Source organism: Centrocercus urophasianus, unplaced genomic scaffold (assembly GCF_019232065.1).
Source record: "Centrocercus urophasianus isolate 14NV4802_14NV808 unplaced genomic scaffold, USGS_Curo_1.0 seq_18, whole genome shotgun sequence".
Taxonomy (NCBI): domain Eukaryota; kingdom Metazoa; phylum Chordata; class Aves; order Galliformes; family Phasianidae; genus Centrocercus; species Centrocercus urophasianus.
Genome location: NW_024884733.1, coordinates 13607669 through 13624564, shown reverse-complemented (window position 1 = coordinate 13624564; position 16896 = coordinate 13607669). Strand labels below are relative to the sequence as shown.

At 46.5% G+C, this 16896-nt stretch overlaps 1 protein-coding gene across 1 annotated transcript in view; it reads right to left on the bottom strand.

Moving 5' to 3' along the window:
• Positions 1–7175: 7175 nt before the first annotated feature.
• Positions 7176–16896, bottom strand: part of GFI1 (growth factor independent 1 transcriptional repressor) — a 10756-nt gene continuing 1035 nt past the window's right edge. Inside the window, exons 3-6 of the mRNA XM_042819943.1 lie at positions 12494–12909; positions 12267–12404; positions 10637–10802; positions 7176–8532 (exon numbers count right to left, since the gene is read on the bottom strand). Coding sequence (XP_042675877.1) covers positions 8354–8532; positions 10637–10802; positions 12267–12404; positions 12494–12909 — 899 coding nt within the window. The 3' untranslated portion in view covers positions 7176–8353. The remainder of the gene's footprint in view (positions 8533–10636; positions 10803–12266; positions 12405–12493; positions 12910–16896) is intronic.

Sequence of the window (16896 nt, the reverse complement as noted above, 5' to 3'; positions counted from 1 at the left end):
ATGTGTTGCGTATATATACACCTTTGAAACATTAGCTAAAGGAGTGATTTGGGAAAATAAAAATTGTAGGTGGATGTGTTTACTTTGCAAGGTTATTCATGTCGTGCTCTGATCCTGAGAAGTGTGCACGAAGCCTTTAACCACAGGAAGAAAGCCAATCCAGTCCCACAGCACACGTGCAGCCCCACACGTGCAACCTGCCAGCAAGAGCCAAAGAGCTGAGGATCGTTGGCAAGTACAGCAACGAAACCATACAAGCCTGCCCTGAGGAGATCCTAGGATCCATGCCACAAAGAGTTCACCACTGCAGGGACAGCTCCTCCAAGGAACATCTCTTGCCAGGCTTTCTGCAAGAGCTTGACCACCATTTCCCTGGTCCAGCCTTTAGGAGTGCTGGCACGGCTCCTGCAGGAAGGCAGTGTGACAGTCCTCTCCTCCCCCAATTGTCTCACCATGCAAAAAGCACATACACAGACAGAAAAACAGTTTGTGCCAGAAGGCTGAAGGCAACAGAGGTGGTTTGAGTGGTTTAAGTTCTTTCAGCTTTCAGTTCTTACGTTCACCACCACCACACCAAGCTTCAATTCCTTATGTCTGCTCTCACCTGCTAAAAATCATCATTCAGGTGTGGTTTTGGCAGTTGTAGAGCTTGTGCTGTGGAACATGGGGGGTGGGAGAGAAAACAATGTGGGAACTAAAGTAAAAGCACTGCACAGGTTTGGAAACCAAATTTATTTCAGACGACACCCTGCAAAGACACTTTCTCATTCCCATGACAGAGTGGCTTAGCCCAGGCCAGTGTCTCAGCAGCATACAGAGCCTCCTCAAGTAGTCACAAATCCAGAAGGGCCACACCAGTTTCCCACCAAGGGAACCCTTCAACACATGCAGTCAGTATGCTGCATGCCTGGACGGCTGTGTCATGACCTGTCTTAGCAACACTTTTTGCACTCCATTCCAACATGCTCTCAGCTCTGTACATCCCAGCAAAGCCCTGCTCCAGACTGCAGCATGTATCTGAGTATCCATCTCCCAGGTCACATCCAGGCCATATTTCCCTTTCAGGGCACTGGAGGCCCTCCTGAGGCAGAATCAGACCTCCCCAGCACCCCTCCCCACACACACACACACACACACTGACACTGCAGGCCATGCTGCCCAGAGCCTGGCACAGGCACTTCCTGCTGTGGACACACGTTTTCACTCAAGTATTATTGTGGAGTTTCCTCCACCTCTTTGTCAATCACAGTTACAACATACATTTGAGAGCTACAGTTAGCGAGATGAGCAATTGCCCTATCTGAAATTTCTCTTACAGGGTTCTAGGGCTGCAGACATATATGGGCACCCAGCCCAGAGCCCTCTCAGGTCTCCATGGATGTGGGGAACTGGACATCATCTCCCATGAGCTGCAGCCTTTGAGCACCTTCCCATCTCCTCCTGAGCCCAAGCCGCCTTTAGAGAGTGACATTTTTGTTTGTTTCTACTCCACGCAAGTGGATTTCAGTCCTCAGGGCACTAAATAAAGCTGTTAGGACAGATTCTCAGACATGCAAAGGCTGCTTTATACGCAGCTAACAATAAAAATGGTCTTTGAAAAGTCCTTTTATACTGCTGGGCAAAGACTTCAGCCCATTTCACAATCATGTAAGTTGACAAAATGTTTGGCTGTGCTGCTGAGAGCAAGAGACCTCCCAGTAGCATGGCTGGGGCAGCTGCAGTGTATGTGTGATCAGAGATGAAGCCACGTCCCCAGTGGCCATGCCAAAGTGATGCCTTAGCTCCTTTAGCTTTAGCACTTGATTGCCATCACTATCCTTCAACCACAGCAAGCACAGCATCCTTACCACAGCAAGAACAGGAACACCCTTTGAGCAGTGTGACTGAAATGGCAGGAACCAGAGCACCCAGCACATTTTCCTGCAGCTCCTGGCCTGGCGGGGCCCACCTGTGGGAGCCCCTCCTAGCAAGAGCACCTGCAGGTGCTCTCACATAGCATGGAGTGTAAAGGGGCAGCAACAGCATCAAGTAGCCCCAAGTAGCACAGGTAGAAGGAAGGTGAGACAGCTCTTTGGGCATGAAGCGAGACTCAGTGGTTGCTGGATTCTACAGATTTCAGGAAAATCAAGACACAAGGAAGCCAGGTTTTGTTTTAACCTTTTATCCCCTGTTCAAACCACAGCCAGAAGAGCTGCAGCACCCACCAGGCCCCAATGGCCAGGAGGCAGCAGTACCCCGCACGCTGGGCTCACCTGCTGTGCCCCCAGGAGCCTCACTGAATTCCAACCCTCAGCTACCTGAGAGGGAACGGGGCACTGCAAGAACTTTGGCCTGGTGGTCTCGCTGCCTGTGATAGCGCACATCCTCACTAACGCCTGCCATGTTGAGTGATGCTGATTGATCGCAGCATTTTCCCTGATCCACAGGAACAGGGCCAGCACCCAGCCCAGCCACACTGGGATGTCCTTCTGAATTACTCTTCCCTGCACAGCACCCTGATTGCCCAACAAGCTTTCTCAGCAGAGAACCATATCTCATGCCTGCACTTCACAGACAACTCCTTGGCTCTCTGGCCCCTACTAAGATGTAAAGCATTGAACAAAAGAGCATAGCCCTTAAGCTTTCCCAAGCACCAGCACGAAGACTGCAGCAGCCTTCACCATCCTGCCAAGAGCCACAAAAACATTGCTCAAACACAAGATTTCAGCAACTGAACATGTAAAGGAACGAAACGGACATCCCAATGGCAAGTGGAAAGAGTCACAGTTAAACCAAACCACAGCATTCTGAAAAGGGAGAAGTAGTAGCCAGGCATCTCCCTAGTGCTCTGCGATGCCTGGCACTTCGAGGCACTTCACACTCATCAGGCACGTGCTCCTCTGTGCCCAGTGTCTGGCTGGAGTCCCATTCTACACCAAGCAAAAGATTTCAGATCAAGGTATTCAGTATTCAGAGAAGAACAGAGCTCAAGCCACTTGCATAAAACCCCTTCCTCCCATAACTGCAACCGTCTTTTCCATCCCCTGCAAATGGTTGTGATGCAACCTTGGCTGGGGAAAGTGGGAAGGAAGCGAAGGCAGGAACATCTCCCCCCTCGCCTGGGATCTGGGAGAGGAGGCAAACAGCCTCACTCCCCGAACGGCCACAGGAATCAGTCCATTGTCAAACTCCATCAGAAACAGCACCAGGAGCCCCCAAAGCCAGACCCAGCCTGAGAAGCAGGCAGCAAAAGAGGATTCCCTGCTTCCTTTCACGAAGCCGGTGGCTCTCCTGAGCTCCATGCACATCGCCGTGCTGCAGAGAGGAGAAGGCAACAGAAGAAAAACAGAAAGGGTAAAACAGAAATAGATAGATCACAATGAAATGCCTATTGCCTCAGAGGAGCTTAATTTCCTTTTAATGCTGGCTGTTACAGTAACTAACTCTACAGAACACACTGACCATCCCAAGGGTGCAGGCGGTGCAAGCTGCCAGCCTGTCAGGTCTCCAGGCTGCTCACAGGCAGGGCAAGCCAGGGGCAAGGAGCGGAGCCTGGCACTGCTGCAGCAGCAAGCCAGGCCACAGTGGGCGTGGGAGCACCCCATGTGTGGCAGCGTCCTGTACTCGGAGGCTGGGTGACAGGCAAAGGGAGAAAAGTCAACCTTTAGCCAGACATCAGGTTTTCATTCTAGGTTTGTCTTAGTCTGCACTGTTTTCTTAAGTCTCCCCTGGTATATAACAGACTGGCGTGATATTTAGGATATTCTCTGGGACTTGTTTCTTTTTTTTTTCCTCCCCTCACCTTCCCTTTCCCCACCATGTACAATGCTTTGCAATGCATTACAGACATGTACAGGCCTTAAATCCATTTCAACTTCTTAATTAATCAGAGCAGAAAGCATTGGGAAGTAACCACGGTCCTAATGACAATTAAAAAAAAAATACTGCCTTTGCCATCCTCAGAAGTCACTTCAGCTGCAGGTGAAAATTTGCCCGGTAGGCAGGATGTGGCTCTGCACTCGATTGAGGTGTAGATTTCAGCAGGGAAAATCTCCAGAATTTTAACTCCAAGCAGGCATCTCATAAGCAAGGTCCTTACTAGAGAAGCACTCAATTGACTTGCATGCATATTTCAGTGCTTTTCTAAATCAGAATTCTCTCAAAGAGCTATACGGCGAGCTATATTTCACTGTAAAGCTTAGAGTAAGACCAAATAAAGGAAAATCCATTCCTGATGCAAACCAGGGTTATGCTGGGAAAGAATTTGACACAACAGACCTGTTTTTTCTCCTCTCAAGAAAAGAAAATGCAGAAAACAGAGGAGCTCTTTATCAACACGTAACAGAAGCACAGCTTGCAAATACAGTTGCACGAGTCTCGCAATCTTTCAGCCAAGGCTTATTCTAGAAACCTCTTCCTCCTCCCCCATCAACTGCAACAAAGTTCTGCTTGAGGAAGGAGCAAGACCCAGAAGAGCTGGGCTCTCCCTTCTGTTGCAATATCCAATCTGAGTGTTACCTGCTCTTGGAAACTGACTATGTAGAAAGCACAGATGATGTTTGCATATTTTAATTTTAAACATCTCTGCTCGCTATAAGGATGGAACCTAATAAGCTGATTTCTTTCTGCCTCATGCATTAATTCATACTGCTAACTGGTTTGGATAAAGCATTCTGATTCCATCTGATACACTTGTTTTCTGGGCAGGCAAAACAACTTTTGGAGGATTAGCAACAGATTCATTAGCTTGCCAAAAGTACATGTATAAAATCTATAAGGAATAGATGTTTACTTAAAAAAAAAAATTCACTTGTTCCACTTGCGTCTTTGAAATCAATCAGATAAATTCACCTCATTTTTCAATGCCCTGAATCCTGATAGCTCGGCACATTTGATAGGTAATTCAATCATTGTTGGTGTGGATGAACACAAGCTCAAATTAGCTTCTGAAAGGCTTAGTCATCCTGCAGATAGCTCTGCCTTTCCACTTTTATGCAGGAACTGAGCTTCACCAACTGGTTAGCTAGAGGTGTTATTAAAAATTTACAGAAAGAAACAAAGGTGTGCTCCAGTGTCTCCCCTTACCCTTTCTACAGTTACTCTGGCAGACAAAAGGTATGGAACCTGCTTCATGAATAATGAGTCACGTAATATGCATAATGTATTTTTAATGGCACGCAGTAATAACACCGAGAGAGATATTTCCAATCTTTAGACTTGCACTACGGCCTCTCAGTAGCCTGTTCTGATTCCCCACAGATAGAGGTTTTTCCACCCCACTCATTTCAAGCAGTCAACTTCAAGCCGGCCGCTTCCCAGGCAGCTCTCAGCAGCCAGCAGTGCAGCAGCCTCGCACAGGACTGGGAGCAGCACGACCCTGCTCCCACACACCGCTGGTCGGCAGGGGCTCGGGCCTGCGGCTCGGCGGGCCCGGACGCGCCAAAGGACGACAAAGTTAGGCCAGTAAAATACCTCCGGGTTCCTTTCTTCCCAGAAACTAACCTTTCTGGAAGGACAACCTGGGCACCCAACCACATCCTCAGCACACGGCGCTGCCACCCGACGGCCCAGCGCTCGCCAGCGCAAGGCTCACACAGTGCGAGTTACCTCATCTGAAAATGAGACGCTTTGCTGGGGCGGTCACCGCGCTGTCGTATTTTTAAAGTCGAGCGCTGGTAACGGAGGCTGCTCAGGCCTGCGGAGCGACGCTGCCCACTGGCAGAGGCCGGACAGGAACTCCTGAAGACCGAGGCAGCGCCCCGTACCTCCGGCCGGCACTCGTGCACGGCAACGGCATTCCCGTGAGAGAAACGCGGAGCGCTCCGGGATCAGCCCCGGCCTACCTGCGCCGGGCAGCAAGCAGCTCCGCGAAGCCTGCCGCGGGCAGGGCACGGCAGGGCAAGGCCCGGGGCACCACCGGACCCTCTCCAGGCGCCCACTTCGTTTCCTACGCCGAACTCCTGCGTTCGCGAACGCCACGAAGCGGGCTTAGCGCGGGCTAAGAACAGCCGGCGGCTCCCCCGGCGTCCGCACCACGGCCCCCGCGACGGCCGTTGCGGTTGCGGCAGGTAGCGCCGCGCCTCGGCCCTCAGGGCGGCGGGAAGCGACGCGCGGCCCAGCTGGAGCGGCTTTCCTCCGCGCTGCCGCCTCCACAGCGCGCCTGCGGGGCTCCCGGCTGGACCCCGGCGATCGGCAGTGCTCTGCCACACCTGGCTGCCGCCGAGCAGGTGCACGGCATTGCCACGTGCCGCCTTTCGAGCTGCTCCGCGTCCTCGTGTGACTGAGGGAAATGTTCCTCCCGTTAAAGAGATAAAGAGGGAGAAAGCAACACTAACCTTGCAACCACTTATTAGCCTGTGGTCCTGTACGCGTCTAATGAGGCTTTATTCAATATAAAGGCACAAGCAAAATCAGAAACAGAGTACAAGGTGATGTGCGCACCAAAAGAACTCTGCTGGTAAAAGGGCACCGGGACCCTCCATCTTCCTCCTCCTTCTCTTTTGCAAGAGCTGCAGCACCAGGTGCAGCAAGCCCTGCTAATAGGGAAGGCAGACAAAAGGCAATTCCATGTCCATCCTACTTCTGACTCCAGTTCATGCACCAGGTGCAGCAAGCCCTGCTAATAGGGAAGGCAGACAAAAGGCAATTCCATGTCCACCCTACTTCTGACTCCAGTTCATGCTGGAGTTCTGACATGTCCCACACAGCAGCTCTTGGTGGGGGTGAGACTTCATTCAGGCCACTGATAACAAGAATCATAAAACCACAACACTGTGTAAGCGATGCACCTGGTCCTCAGGTGTCCCTGAAAACTCCTGGCACAGACATTTTATCTCAGAGGATATCCAAGTTCCTCCTGCGCTAAACAGGGTCTTCTGGCAATCTACATTTCAAATGTAAACACTTAAAATGGCTCTTCTCCCACTAAACTGTTTCATGGTGACATTCCATAGGATACTCTGGCCTTCAAAATTGCTAAGTGATTAACTGAAATCAATGGACCTGGATTCATAAGCAGGACACCGGTGTTCTTTAATCGCCAGAGCTCTTCTGCAAAATATATTGCACAAATTATGTTGTTCCTGCATTTCCTGTTTGAATGCCGTATCTCTGACCATCACTAGATGTGGTGTATCCGTAACAGCTGACATTCAATAATATGTTGAAGTCACACATTAAACAAAGATCACTCTGGATGATCTTCAATAGTTTATTAATTTAAAACATTGTTCCAATAAATACATACTAATAAACATTAAGACACTCCATAAAAGCTAAATAAGACATTTACAAACTTGTTAACAAAGTAAAAACAGCTTTTTTTTTTTTTTACTGAGGTACATGCAGGGTCATTTAAGGCAAATTCAGTGAATTACTCTTTTACACTGATTCCTGCCCACCTCAGGTGAGTCTCCCTTTAAAAACTTACAAAAGAGAACAAAAACAAATATACAAAGGACACAATTGGGTAGCTATTTTCCAGTTATTTATAACAAGACTGAGTGCAGAAGCCAACAATTTTTCTGGATCGAAAGTCTTTGCTTTCCCTACGCCCCTGCTCTCAGTCAGGACCAGTCCTTAGGTGGGTTTCTAGTTATAAGGCATAACTCTGTGCTTTGGCTTTTCCAGTTGTCTTTCATAAGCTTCCTTTTCGTCAGTGGATGTAGCAAGACATAATTCCACAAGCCTCAAACGCACACAGCCAGGCCTTGCTTATTCACAGAGATAGCTTTGGGAGGTAAAAGGAGTCTCCTCCTAACTGTCAATACAACTCTTAATTTACACCGGAATAAGTGAGAGCAGAAGCAGGCCCAAGCTGGTGCCTCAGCTTAAAAAACAGCCAGATGTCAAACTGCACACTTCAATCCAGACCTTCTAGGCTTTCCTGACAGGAAACCAAGACTGAATCCTTTCAGCATCCTCAACCAAGGCAAGCACTGCCTGTGCCATTTACTGACCACTCTCTGTGAGTACTATGTAAACACAGTTCATACCCACGTATCCGTGCATAGTAATTCATAGTATTGAAAACATTAGGATTTTTATCTTGGCCATGGGATAAATACCTTCCAGCTTACAGGTACTTGGTAGCTTATCCATCTTCAGAGTAACAGGCTTTGTATCTAAAAGACTTATTTTCCAGTGTTATTTCAGAAACAGAGGACAAGAGATAGAAACCCCGACTTTTAACTTCCATTCTTGTAGTCATGCAGGTTGAGCTGCCAATGCGTGGCCCTGTCCTCTTCTTTCCTCTCCAAGCTCCCGGTCAGAAAGCTAATGCCAGGGTCTGTTATACAGACAGGGCTCAGGTCCAGCGGGGAAGCCAAGGGAGTCTGTTCTCCTAGTGTTGTAGGTGCTTTCAGCATTGCAGGGCTCATTTGAGGCCATGCTGTGTCTCCCGGTGTCTCCGTAAATCCACCTTTCTTTGGAAGCCTTTGCCACACAGATCACAGCCAAAAGGCTTGAATCCTGTGTGTTTGCGACTGTGAGTAATGAGGTTAGAGCTCTGACTAAAGGCTTTTCCACACACCTGACACTTGTGGGGTTTCTCACCTGCAAGCAAAAGGTGTTAAAGAAGGTGTGAAAGGGGTAACATGCTGCACACTCAGGGTCAGAGCAGATAAGGAAATGCATTCTGGGCCTCGGAGCTAACTGAAGTGATTCCTACATGATTACAAAAAGAAAGCCATTCTTACTAAAATCATGCAGTTGGTCACCTTGAGTAATCTGCTGTGCCTGCACCGTGGCTTAGCAGGCAAGGATCTGGCTGTACTTGCATTGCCCCAGTACAGTCCTGGGAGCAGCTTGAAGCAAATAGTGCTCTAAGGACATAACAGCTTGTGAACACACTGATATTTGGCTGCACAGCCTCTGTGTGACTTAAATTGCTATTTTTTTTTTATCTCTTTTTTTTTTTTTTTTGTCTAGAAACATCAGGAATTCCTGGAAAGACCCCAGCTTGTGATGACTGACATCAATGATGGCATTAATCTAGGTGCAAGTGGAATAGATTGATGGATGTTGCTAAGCCAAAATCAGTGAGCTGTGGCCTGCCTGCAAAGGAGGATGAGGCCCTTGAGTGAGCCTGAGGGGCAGAGTTCACACAGTGATCAGCTCTTCCCTCTAGTCCTCACTCTGAAAGGCTAGCAGTTTCTCCAAGCGAGTCTTGAAGTTCTCCTCCTGGCGAATAATGGAAACGGGAATAAATCCAGCCTCTGAACTTCTCTCACAGAGAGGTCAGTGGCACAGCTACACAGGTCTCCATAGGAGCAGGATATCAGTGCATTTCCATACTGTTTACTATCAAATAACGAAAAAAAGGGAAGCCCGACCACAAAACCAAGCCTGATTTTCAGAATGGCTTTGCACCTGTGAAGCCTGCTAACTTCAGCTGGAGCAACAAGCACTGTTTGTACTTTTGAAAATCAGATTCTTAGAAAAGTAAAATCTATGTGAACTCAGCCTCCAGCACATTTTGCAACTGGATGCTGCATAAGAAATTTCCCCTAACTCAATTAAGGTTCTGGTTCTATATTATCAATTAACAGCCCAGAGACAGTTTGTGACCTCAGAATCATCTAAAGAACATTTTGGCCCATTCGGAATTTGGTTGAAATCTCATTTGAAAAAGTTATTATGGAAATACTTTTCACTTCCTAAATACTTTATTTTCATTCAGCAGTAATCTTGTGGAGAATCTTTCTAGGTATTATTGTTCACTGATGGTGATCTAGAAAAATCTCAACCAAGCAGCACTACATATGATGTCATCTTTCTGCATATTTACCATTTCAATATTTCGCTCCTGATATCTGCTGATATTCCACTCTCAGGAACCAGGATTTTGGTCATCCAAACCTTGGGCTAAGCTACTACAACCATTATTTTGTGCCTAGAAATATTTCTGTGTCCCGCACATCATTCATCTCCCTCTACCTTAAACAAATGTGGTGAAGGTATGTAAAGTAAAATTTACTTTTACAGATCTCTGATAAACCTGCCTTCTCACTGAGCAATATTTTTAGAACAATTTCCTTTTGTGATTCACCTGCTCTTTATTAGTTTCCATGTTTATTACTAACAGTGAAACTTGAGAACTCTGCACCTCTCTTTCCATTCTGTATCAGGCTGCAGTCCTTTCTCAGAAAGTCTGGGTGGAAGTGCAGACAATCAATCTCTGAACAAATATTTAGACTAAGATTTGGACCCTGGGACCGCCAGTTTACTGTTTGACCTGGAGGAGGAGTCTCCGCTTGTTCCTACTGTAAATTGGTAGATCCTGTATAAAGAGATGCTGCAAATTCACCTATCATTTTTCAGGGACCTCAGCTGTAAATCAAGGCCACAAGAATATAATACTCTACAAATCATCTTACACAAAAGCCGTTTAAATAAACATCGGTAGATCCTATTAAGGGAACACTGATTGGATTGCGAGGATTTGGGTTATTTTGCAGCTGCTGTTCACGAAACCACATTCAAATCACCCTCATTTGCACAAGTAGAGCTCAGATAGCGTGAACCACAGCAGGGCCATGAGAAGCACAGGAAGGTACATATGCTGTTCCAGCTGAAGAGGAACAGGCCGCTGCAGAGGGACCACTTCAGAGACCTGCCCCTGTAGTTGAGGCTGAACAGCAGCAGCTGCAAGGCATACCTGTATGAATAAAGGTGTGTTTCTTCATATCAGATTTCTGGTGGAACCGCTTCCCACAGTACTGGCAGGGATAGGGCCGGGTGTCCGAGTGGATAAGCAGGTGGGTGGACAGAGTGGAAGATCTCTTAAAACTCTTCCCACAGATCTTACAATCGAAGCTGCGTTCCTGCAGAAAGAGGAGCCCAAACACACCCACATTATGCTATGCCAGAGAACCCACAGCTATCTGGCCAGCAGCACATCAGTGTGCCCTTCTGCCTTAGAAAGCACTTCTGCATCTCCAGAAAGCCGGCCTGAGGAGATGCTAAAACCAGCATGACAGCGTTGCACAAAGAAAAAGATAATGAACCCTTTCCCACTGCCTGCACATTTCAACATGGACCCATGATCATTCCACTGGGAAGAGCAGCAGCTGCAGCACTGTTCAAAGTGCACTCTACACAGGAAAGTGGGTGCTGAGGTCTGAGTGGCTCTCTGGGGAAATCTCTGTGGCTGGATTTGTGCTGGAAGCTTAATGACTAACTGCATATTTCTACTTTCATTATAATTAAGTGAAAGGTACCTAGGACGCCTGGGGAAAAGAGCTTTTTGGCTTACTGCTTCGAGAAATCTAACTAAATGCATTAGGACTGCTGTGTCTCCTTTCCCTAACACAAATCTCCCCATCACATGCTTCCACCACAGGTCATCTTTTTCTTTAACTCCCATTACAACTGCCTCCTCCTGCTATGCTTAATATAGGCACCTTATTTGGCTTTTTATGCACACTCCCAGAAATTTTCTCCCCTCCTTGAATTTACTTTGCAGTACTGCTCTTTTCAACATTATTTAATGGGTGATGAGATATTTCTCTTCATTGTGCACTCTGCTGATGCACGCTCATGCAACTGTAAATAAGACAGCAAACAAACACTGCTGTAATTCTATCCTCCCAAACCCAATCTGAGGAAGGAAGATTTGCCAGGTTAAGTGGGTGGGTGAAGGGGAAATATGGAACAATATCAGCAGATGGAAAATGTTACAAATACTCCTACCAAAATTAACTACCATATTCTTTTGGTGTGTGACTCAGAGGGTGTCGAGACGGATGAAGTCCGTGCTCTATACCTGACTGGTCTTTCAGATGTTCCCTGCATGGACACAATGACTACCAACAAGGGAAGATTCACTTCTTTGGTGGAGAGGGAGGAGAAAAAAATATAGAGAGCTGCGTCTGAAGAAAGCACAGTGACTTGCTTTAGCCGTTAACAAAGTCCACACCCTGCTCACAGTTTCCAGCTCAGAGAACGAAAATTTATTATTTATTATCTGTTACTTCTGGAGTGCCAAAAGAGCCCATTGCTTAATACAGACACACACAAGGTCAAGGGAATGGAAACAAAGTCAGTATTCTGTGATTTGTCAACTTGTTCCTATTCTTCCTTTGCTTGCTAGCTGCCCACCCTTTACTCTGCTTACCATCATACTCTTCACCCACAAGTGCACCCTGCATCCCCACTATGCTTTCTTCCTCTCAGTTTAAACACCCTACTGCTCTGTCACTGCCTTCATGGCCCTCCCAGTGCCTGCTGAAGCAAGCAGCTGGCCCTGGCCTTCCCACTTTCATCCTGGCAGTCTGCCCTGCTCTCACCTGTGAGTGCACGGCCTTGTGCTGCTCCAGGCTGACTGCGTGGCCAAAGGTCTTGCCACACATGTCACAGGCAAAAGGCCTTGTGCCACTGTGTGAACGGCGCACGTGTACCTCGAGGCCATGTGGTGTGGAGAAGACCTGAAAGGGAGAGAGCAGGCAGGGTCAGGTTAGCCAGGGAAAAGGGGCCGGGAACAGTCATAACCAGCGTGGGAGAAAGGGGTCTCTACCTTGCTGCACTTGACACACTTGTAAGAGCCAGCACTAATGAGCAAAGGGCGGCACAAGAGGTCCGACTCCACTTTGAGGCCACCAGGTCCCTTCTCCTGCTGCAGCCCAGTCTGTGCCTCACTATAGAGTCCGGGTGCTGCTGCTGGAGGCCGCTCAAACAGCCCTGGGCCTGGGGAGCCAAAATCACCATAAAGTCCAAGGGAAGAGCTACACTCTGCACCATAGAGGGTGGGCTCTGAGCCCCGCTCGCAGAAGAGCCTCAAGGCTGAAGTTCGCTCCAGTGCTGGGCAGGGCCGGTAGCTTTGCACGAGGTGCCTCAGCTCAGAGCCTCCCAGGCTGCTCCATGTGTATGGTTTGAAGGGCACCGAGAACGGAGGTGCTTCATCCAGGGATGGACACACAGATCGCTCTGAGGCTGTGGAAACACAAGGCCGTGGGAATTAGTATACTTTTACAGTCCAGCCACCATCATAAGGCAGAATTGGCCCAGTACCCAGGTTTGTACCAGAGCCTAAACTGCTTTTTATACATTTCACATTATTCAGTAGGGTCGGTGCATCCACTAACTCCTCACCTGCTACCCCAATCAAATAATTCAAAGCAACCACCTCCATCTTTGGGTGCCCAGGTGCATACATACTGATCTAACTGTTGAGATACTAAACAACTCTGCCTGCAACTTCCTTTGGTTTTATCTGTTGCTCCTCAGAAAAATATACTTACTATATCCCAAGCTGAGCATCAAAGCCGACAGTCCAAATATTTAAGTTTAGTGCAGGTCACACTCACCCAGAAATGACTTTATGGAGCTGCCAGAAGAAGCAAACGTGCTGAGATGTATACCTGCACAACAGAACTAAAAATTGTTTATTGCACAATGCAATGCCCAAATCCAGTCTCTCAACTTCGTGCCATAACTGCCTGTTACTGACAAAAAAAATAAGCAAAACAGAAAACAGCTTCTGAAGCGCTTGAGTTTCATGCCTCACTTTTTCAGGGGAAAAAAATAAAATAAAATTGTCTGAAATAAAATCATAGTTCTTTCACATTTCTCTGTATAAAGACACTGAGTGCACTGAAAATACCGAGCTCATAAACGCATTATAAAAATTATTGGGATACACTGCATTAAAAATTGAAGGACAAAGAGATTTTCCTATCAGCCATAATCAAAGCTATCTTCCACCAAGACAAGCTCAGGTGACTTCAGCTGTCTGTAACAGCCTCCACCTTTGGCAACAGCATCTGACCAAGGGGGTAGGCATAAGATCTATCCCACTTGCTTTAGCAGAGACTGATGTAATGGCAGGAAAACAGTCTCAGAAATCAGTGTACGAAGGCAGGAATGCTCAGGGTATGGAGAAAACACAGTTATGCAGGGAATATGAGGTATCAGATCCCAACTGTGGCTGCCAGAGGTGGTGATTTGTGTCCAAGGTGTGCTGCTTTCACTCTACCTCACAAAAGGCGGCAGATCTGGGAGAGTCAAATGTCTCCACTGGACAAATACAGTAGTGAACTAAAAAAAGCATTAATAAATCAACTGGTGAAACGCTGATGCCTTCACAGAAATATTGGCACTCCCTACCACTTTGTTTAGCAGAATTGCTTCCCTTACCCAAAAACCTGCACACTCACAATTGTTTGATTTTCTCATTCTTGCCAGCTTCACAGATTCCACAGCTTTATCAGTCTTCAGCAAAAAAAAAGACAACTGGGAGTGGGATAAGGAAGAGAGGCAGGAAGCATTAGGCTACCCATTCAGGTAGACAAATGACCATTGAGGATTACAGAAAAGACTGAAAATACATCAGAAATCGAGTTTTCAATTCTTATTTCTTTTATGTAGCTTCATATGTTAATAGACTCAGGTTTTTCCAATAAAGTACTAGTATTTCAGTTGGGAATAGAAGCACACGTATCAACTGGGACATCTGAACAGAGAGATGAAATCAAATTAGCTGACATGGTGCTAAGCATGATTTTTCCTGTTCTGCACTGACTGCAAAGTTGTGGTCAGCATCACATCATCTATCTTGTGTCTTGCAACCAGTTTCAGTGTTGTCATGTCTCACGATTTTATCGCAAGATTCAGAACTATCTTAAAGCCCCAGCTCTTGAAACTGCATGATTTCATCGCACAGCTTTCCTTTTGTTTTCTAGCTCTTGTAACTACTTTTTTCCCCTTAAAATCAACTACTAGCCCAGACAATGAAGAAAAAATATGAAAAAATAAACCGTAAATATTTCAACACTAGAATTGAATATCCATAAGGTATTTCTTACAGTTTTGATTTTCAAGCCAGTCCATTGAGGGATGGGGGACAAAAGAATGACCTAATTTTTGAGCCCTTGGAATTGGCAACACTGGACACAGTAAACACTGCACCACATGTCAGTTTGCGTGCAGCGTTCCATCACTTCACATGGTTTAAAGACCTTGCAGGCACAAGTGCAGGGGAGCCACTCATGCTATACTTCCCAAGGGCAAGCTCAAGGCATCCAAGCCCCACATCCAGCATCAAACCATCTGTGTCACACTACAAACAAAAGACACTATCTCTGCCTCTCCTCTGCTCCACAGCCTTCCAGAGGGTGAATGGTAAAGATAGACACTCTTCCTCCTCTCCATTCCTAGCAGTTCCGTGCAGCCCCTGGGAGGAGAAACGTCAGCACTCTTTATTGGATGACAAGACAAACTCTACCTGAAATGACTGTGAATTGATTCAAGTGTCCTCTTCCACAGAACAAAAATCACCATAATCCCTGAGTGACAACTCTGTTACATCCAATAAAAATCCCTTCAAGACTACAGCACCAAGAGATTCATCAAGCAATGCCTTTGTACTGTTGTACAGAGTTATCAGGCACCTTCTGTATATGAAAACACACGTGATTACAGGCCTATGTAGAAAGTGAGGTTAAATAACACAGTGATCTGCATTAATGCAGTCAATGTACGTAGAATGCTAACCCTATAAAGGTACTGCATTGTATCTGTGCCAGCCCTCCTGCACTGGCAGCACTGCATTCAAAGACAGATCTCAAGACTGTCTTCCGTTGCACAACATAGCATCCACATTCACTCCTGGGGATGAGGAGGTGACAGTACTACTCACTGCACCTGCCCTACGCATGATTTACAAACATCATTTCTCAGCTGAACTGCCTTAGAAGCACAGAAACACACAGACAAACAGAATCTCAAAAATCCAGCATCTCACCAGCACATCTCGCAGAAGTGACATAGGCACAAATTCCAGTTTTACGCCGAATCTGACAAGGCAGCTGGACAGCAGGGATTTGGGAAAGTTGAGAAAGGAAGCCCACCTATTTAACCCTCCTGCTGGTGCCTTGATCCTTGACAGCACCTCTCTCAATGCACCGAGGTTAGATTAATGATGCTTTTTCATGCCAGCACAGGGAGTCCCGAACCTTCAATTATCCCACATGAATCAAACAGTTCCAGGACTGTGCCCCTCTTCTGAAAAACCTTGATCTGGGGATGCTACTGTCATTTTGCAGATACCTTTCCCAGGTAACCCGAACGGTCAGCAGGGAGCTATGATTCAAGGGAAGAAATGAGCGGGGAGAAGGCAAAGGCAGAGCAGCCCTGGTAAATAGCTGCTCATTTTGTATCTGCCTTTTAGATATCTTGTGAAAACGGTATTATTTGGGGAATGAGGAGAACAATTCATAAGAATAAAAATTATACATCACTGTGCTTTGAGAAGAAATACTAGCAAAAGAGAGACTGCCGTATTCCTGCCTTAGGTCATTTGCAGGACCTGAACTGTTCTGTAGCTGTAACAACACTCATCAGCATTCTTTCAGGGAATGTTCAAATGAAGCTTTCTTAAGGGACTGGTGAGCTTTAGAAATGCAAGTCCTCATCATTACAATCAGCTGTTGATATGCAAGGACACTATAAAATGAAGTCGGAAAATCAGTGGGGAAATAGGACCAAGTATTCGTTTTCAGGCGTCTGCTGTCATTTTGAAAAGCTGAGACAATTTTTCCTTTGCTAAGATAGAAATTGTTCTTTTTTCAGCTGTCACTTTTTAACCCAGGCAATAAAAAATAGGTTTTGTATAGACATATTTTTGTTATAAAATGACAAAGTGGTATTTTTAAATGAGATAAGTATTCATGCCAGGCTGGGGACAGCATCTCCTACTGCTCCAACCACATCAAAGGAAGGACAAGGGAGCTAGAGACAGACGCTGCAGCCCTAAGTGTGAGTTTCCTGGATCCAGGGTGTTTAAATCTGACCGTCATTAGTTTCATCTGGTTGTTTTATGAATGTAGTTTTGGAAAAGAAAGGAAAAGAAAGGAAAAGAAAGGAAAAGAAAGGAAAAGAAAGGAAAAGAAAGGAAAAGAAAGGAAAAGAAAGGAAAAGAAA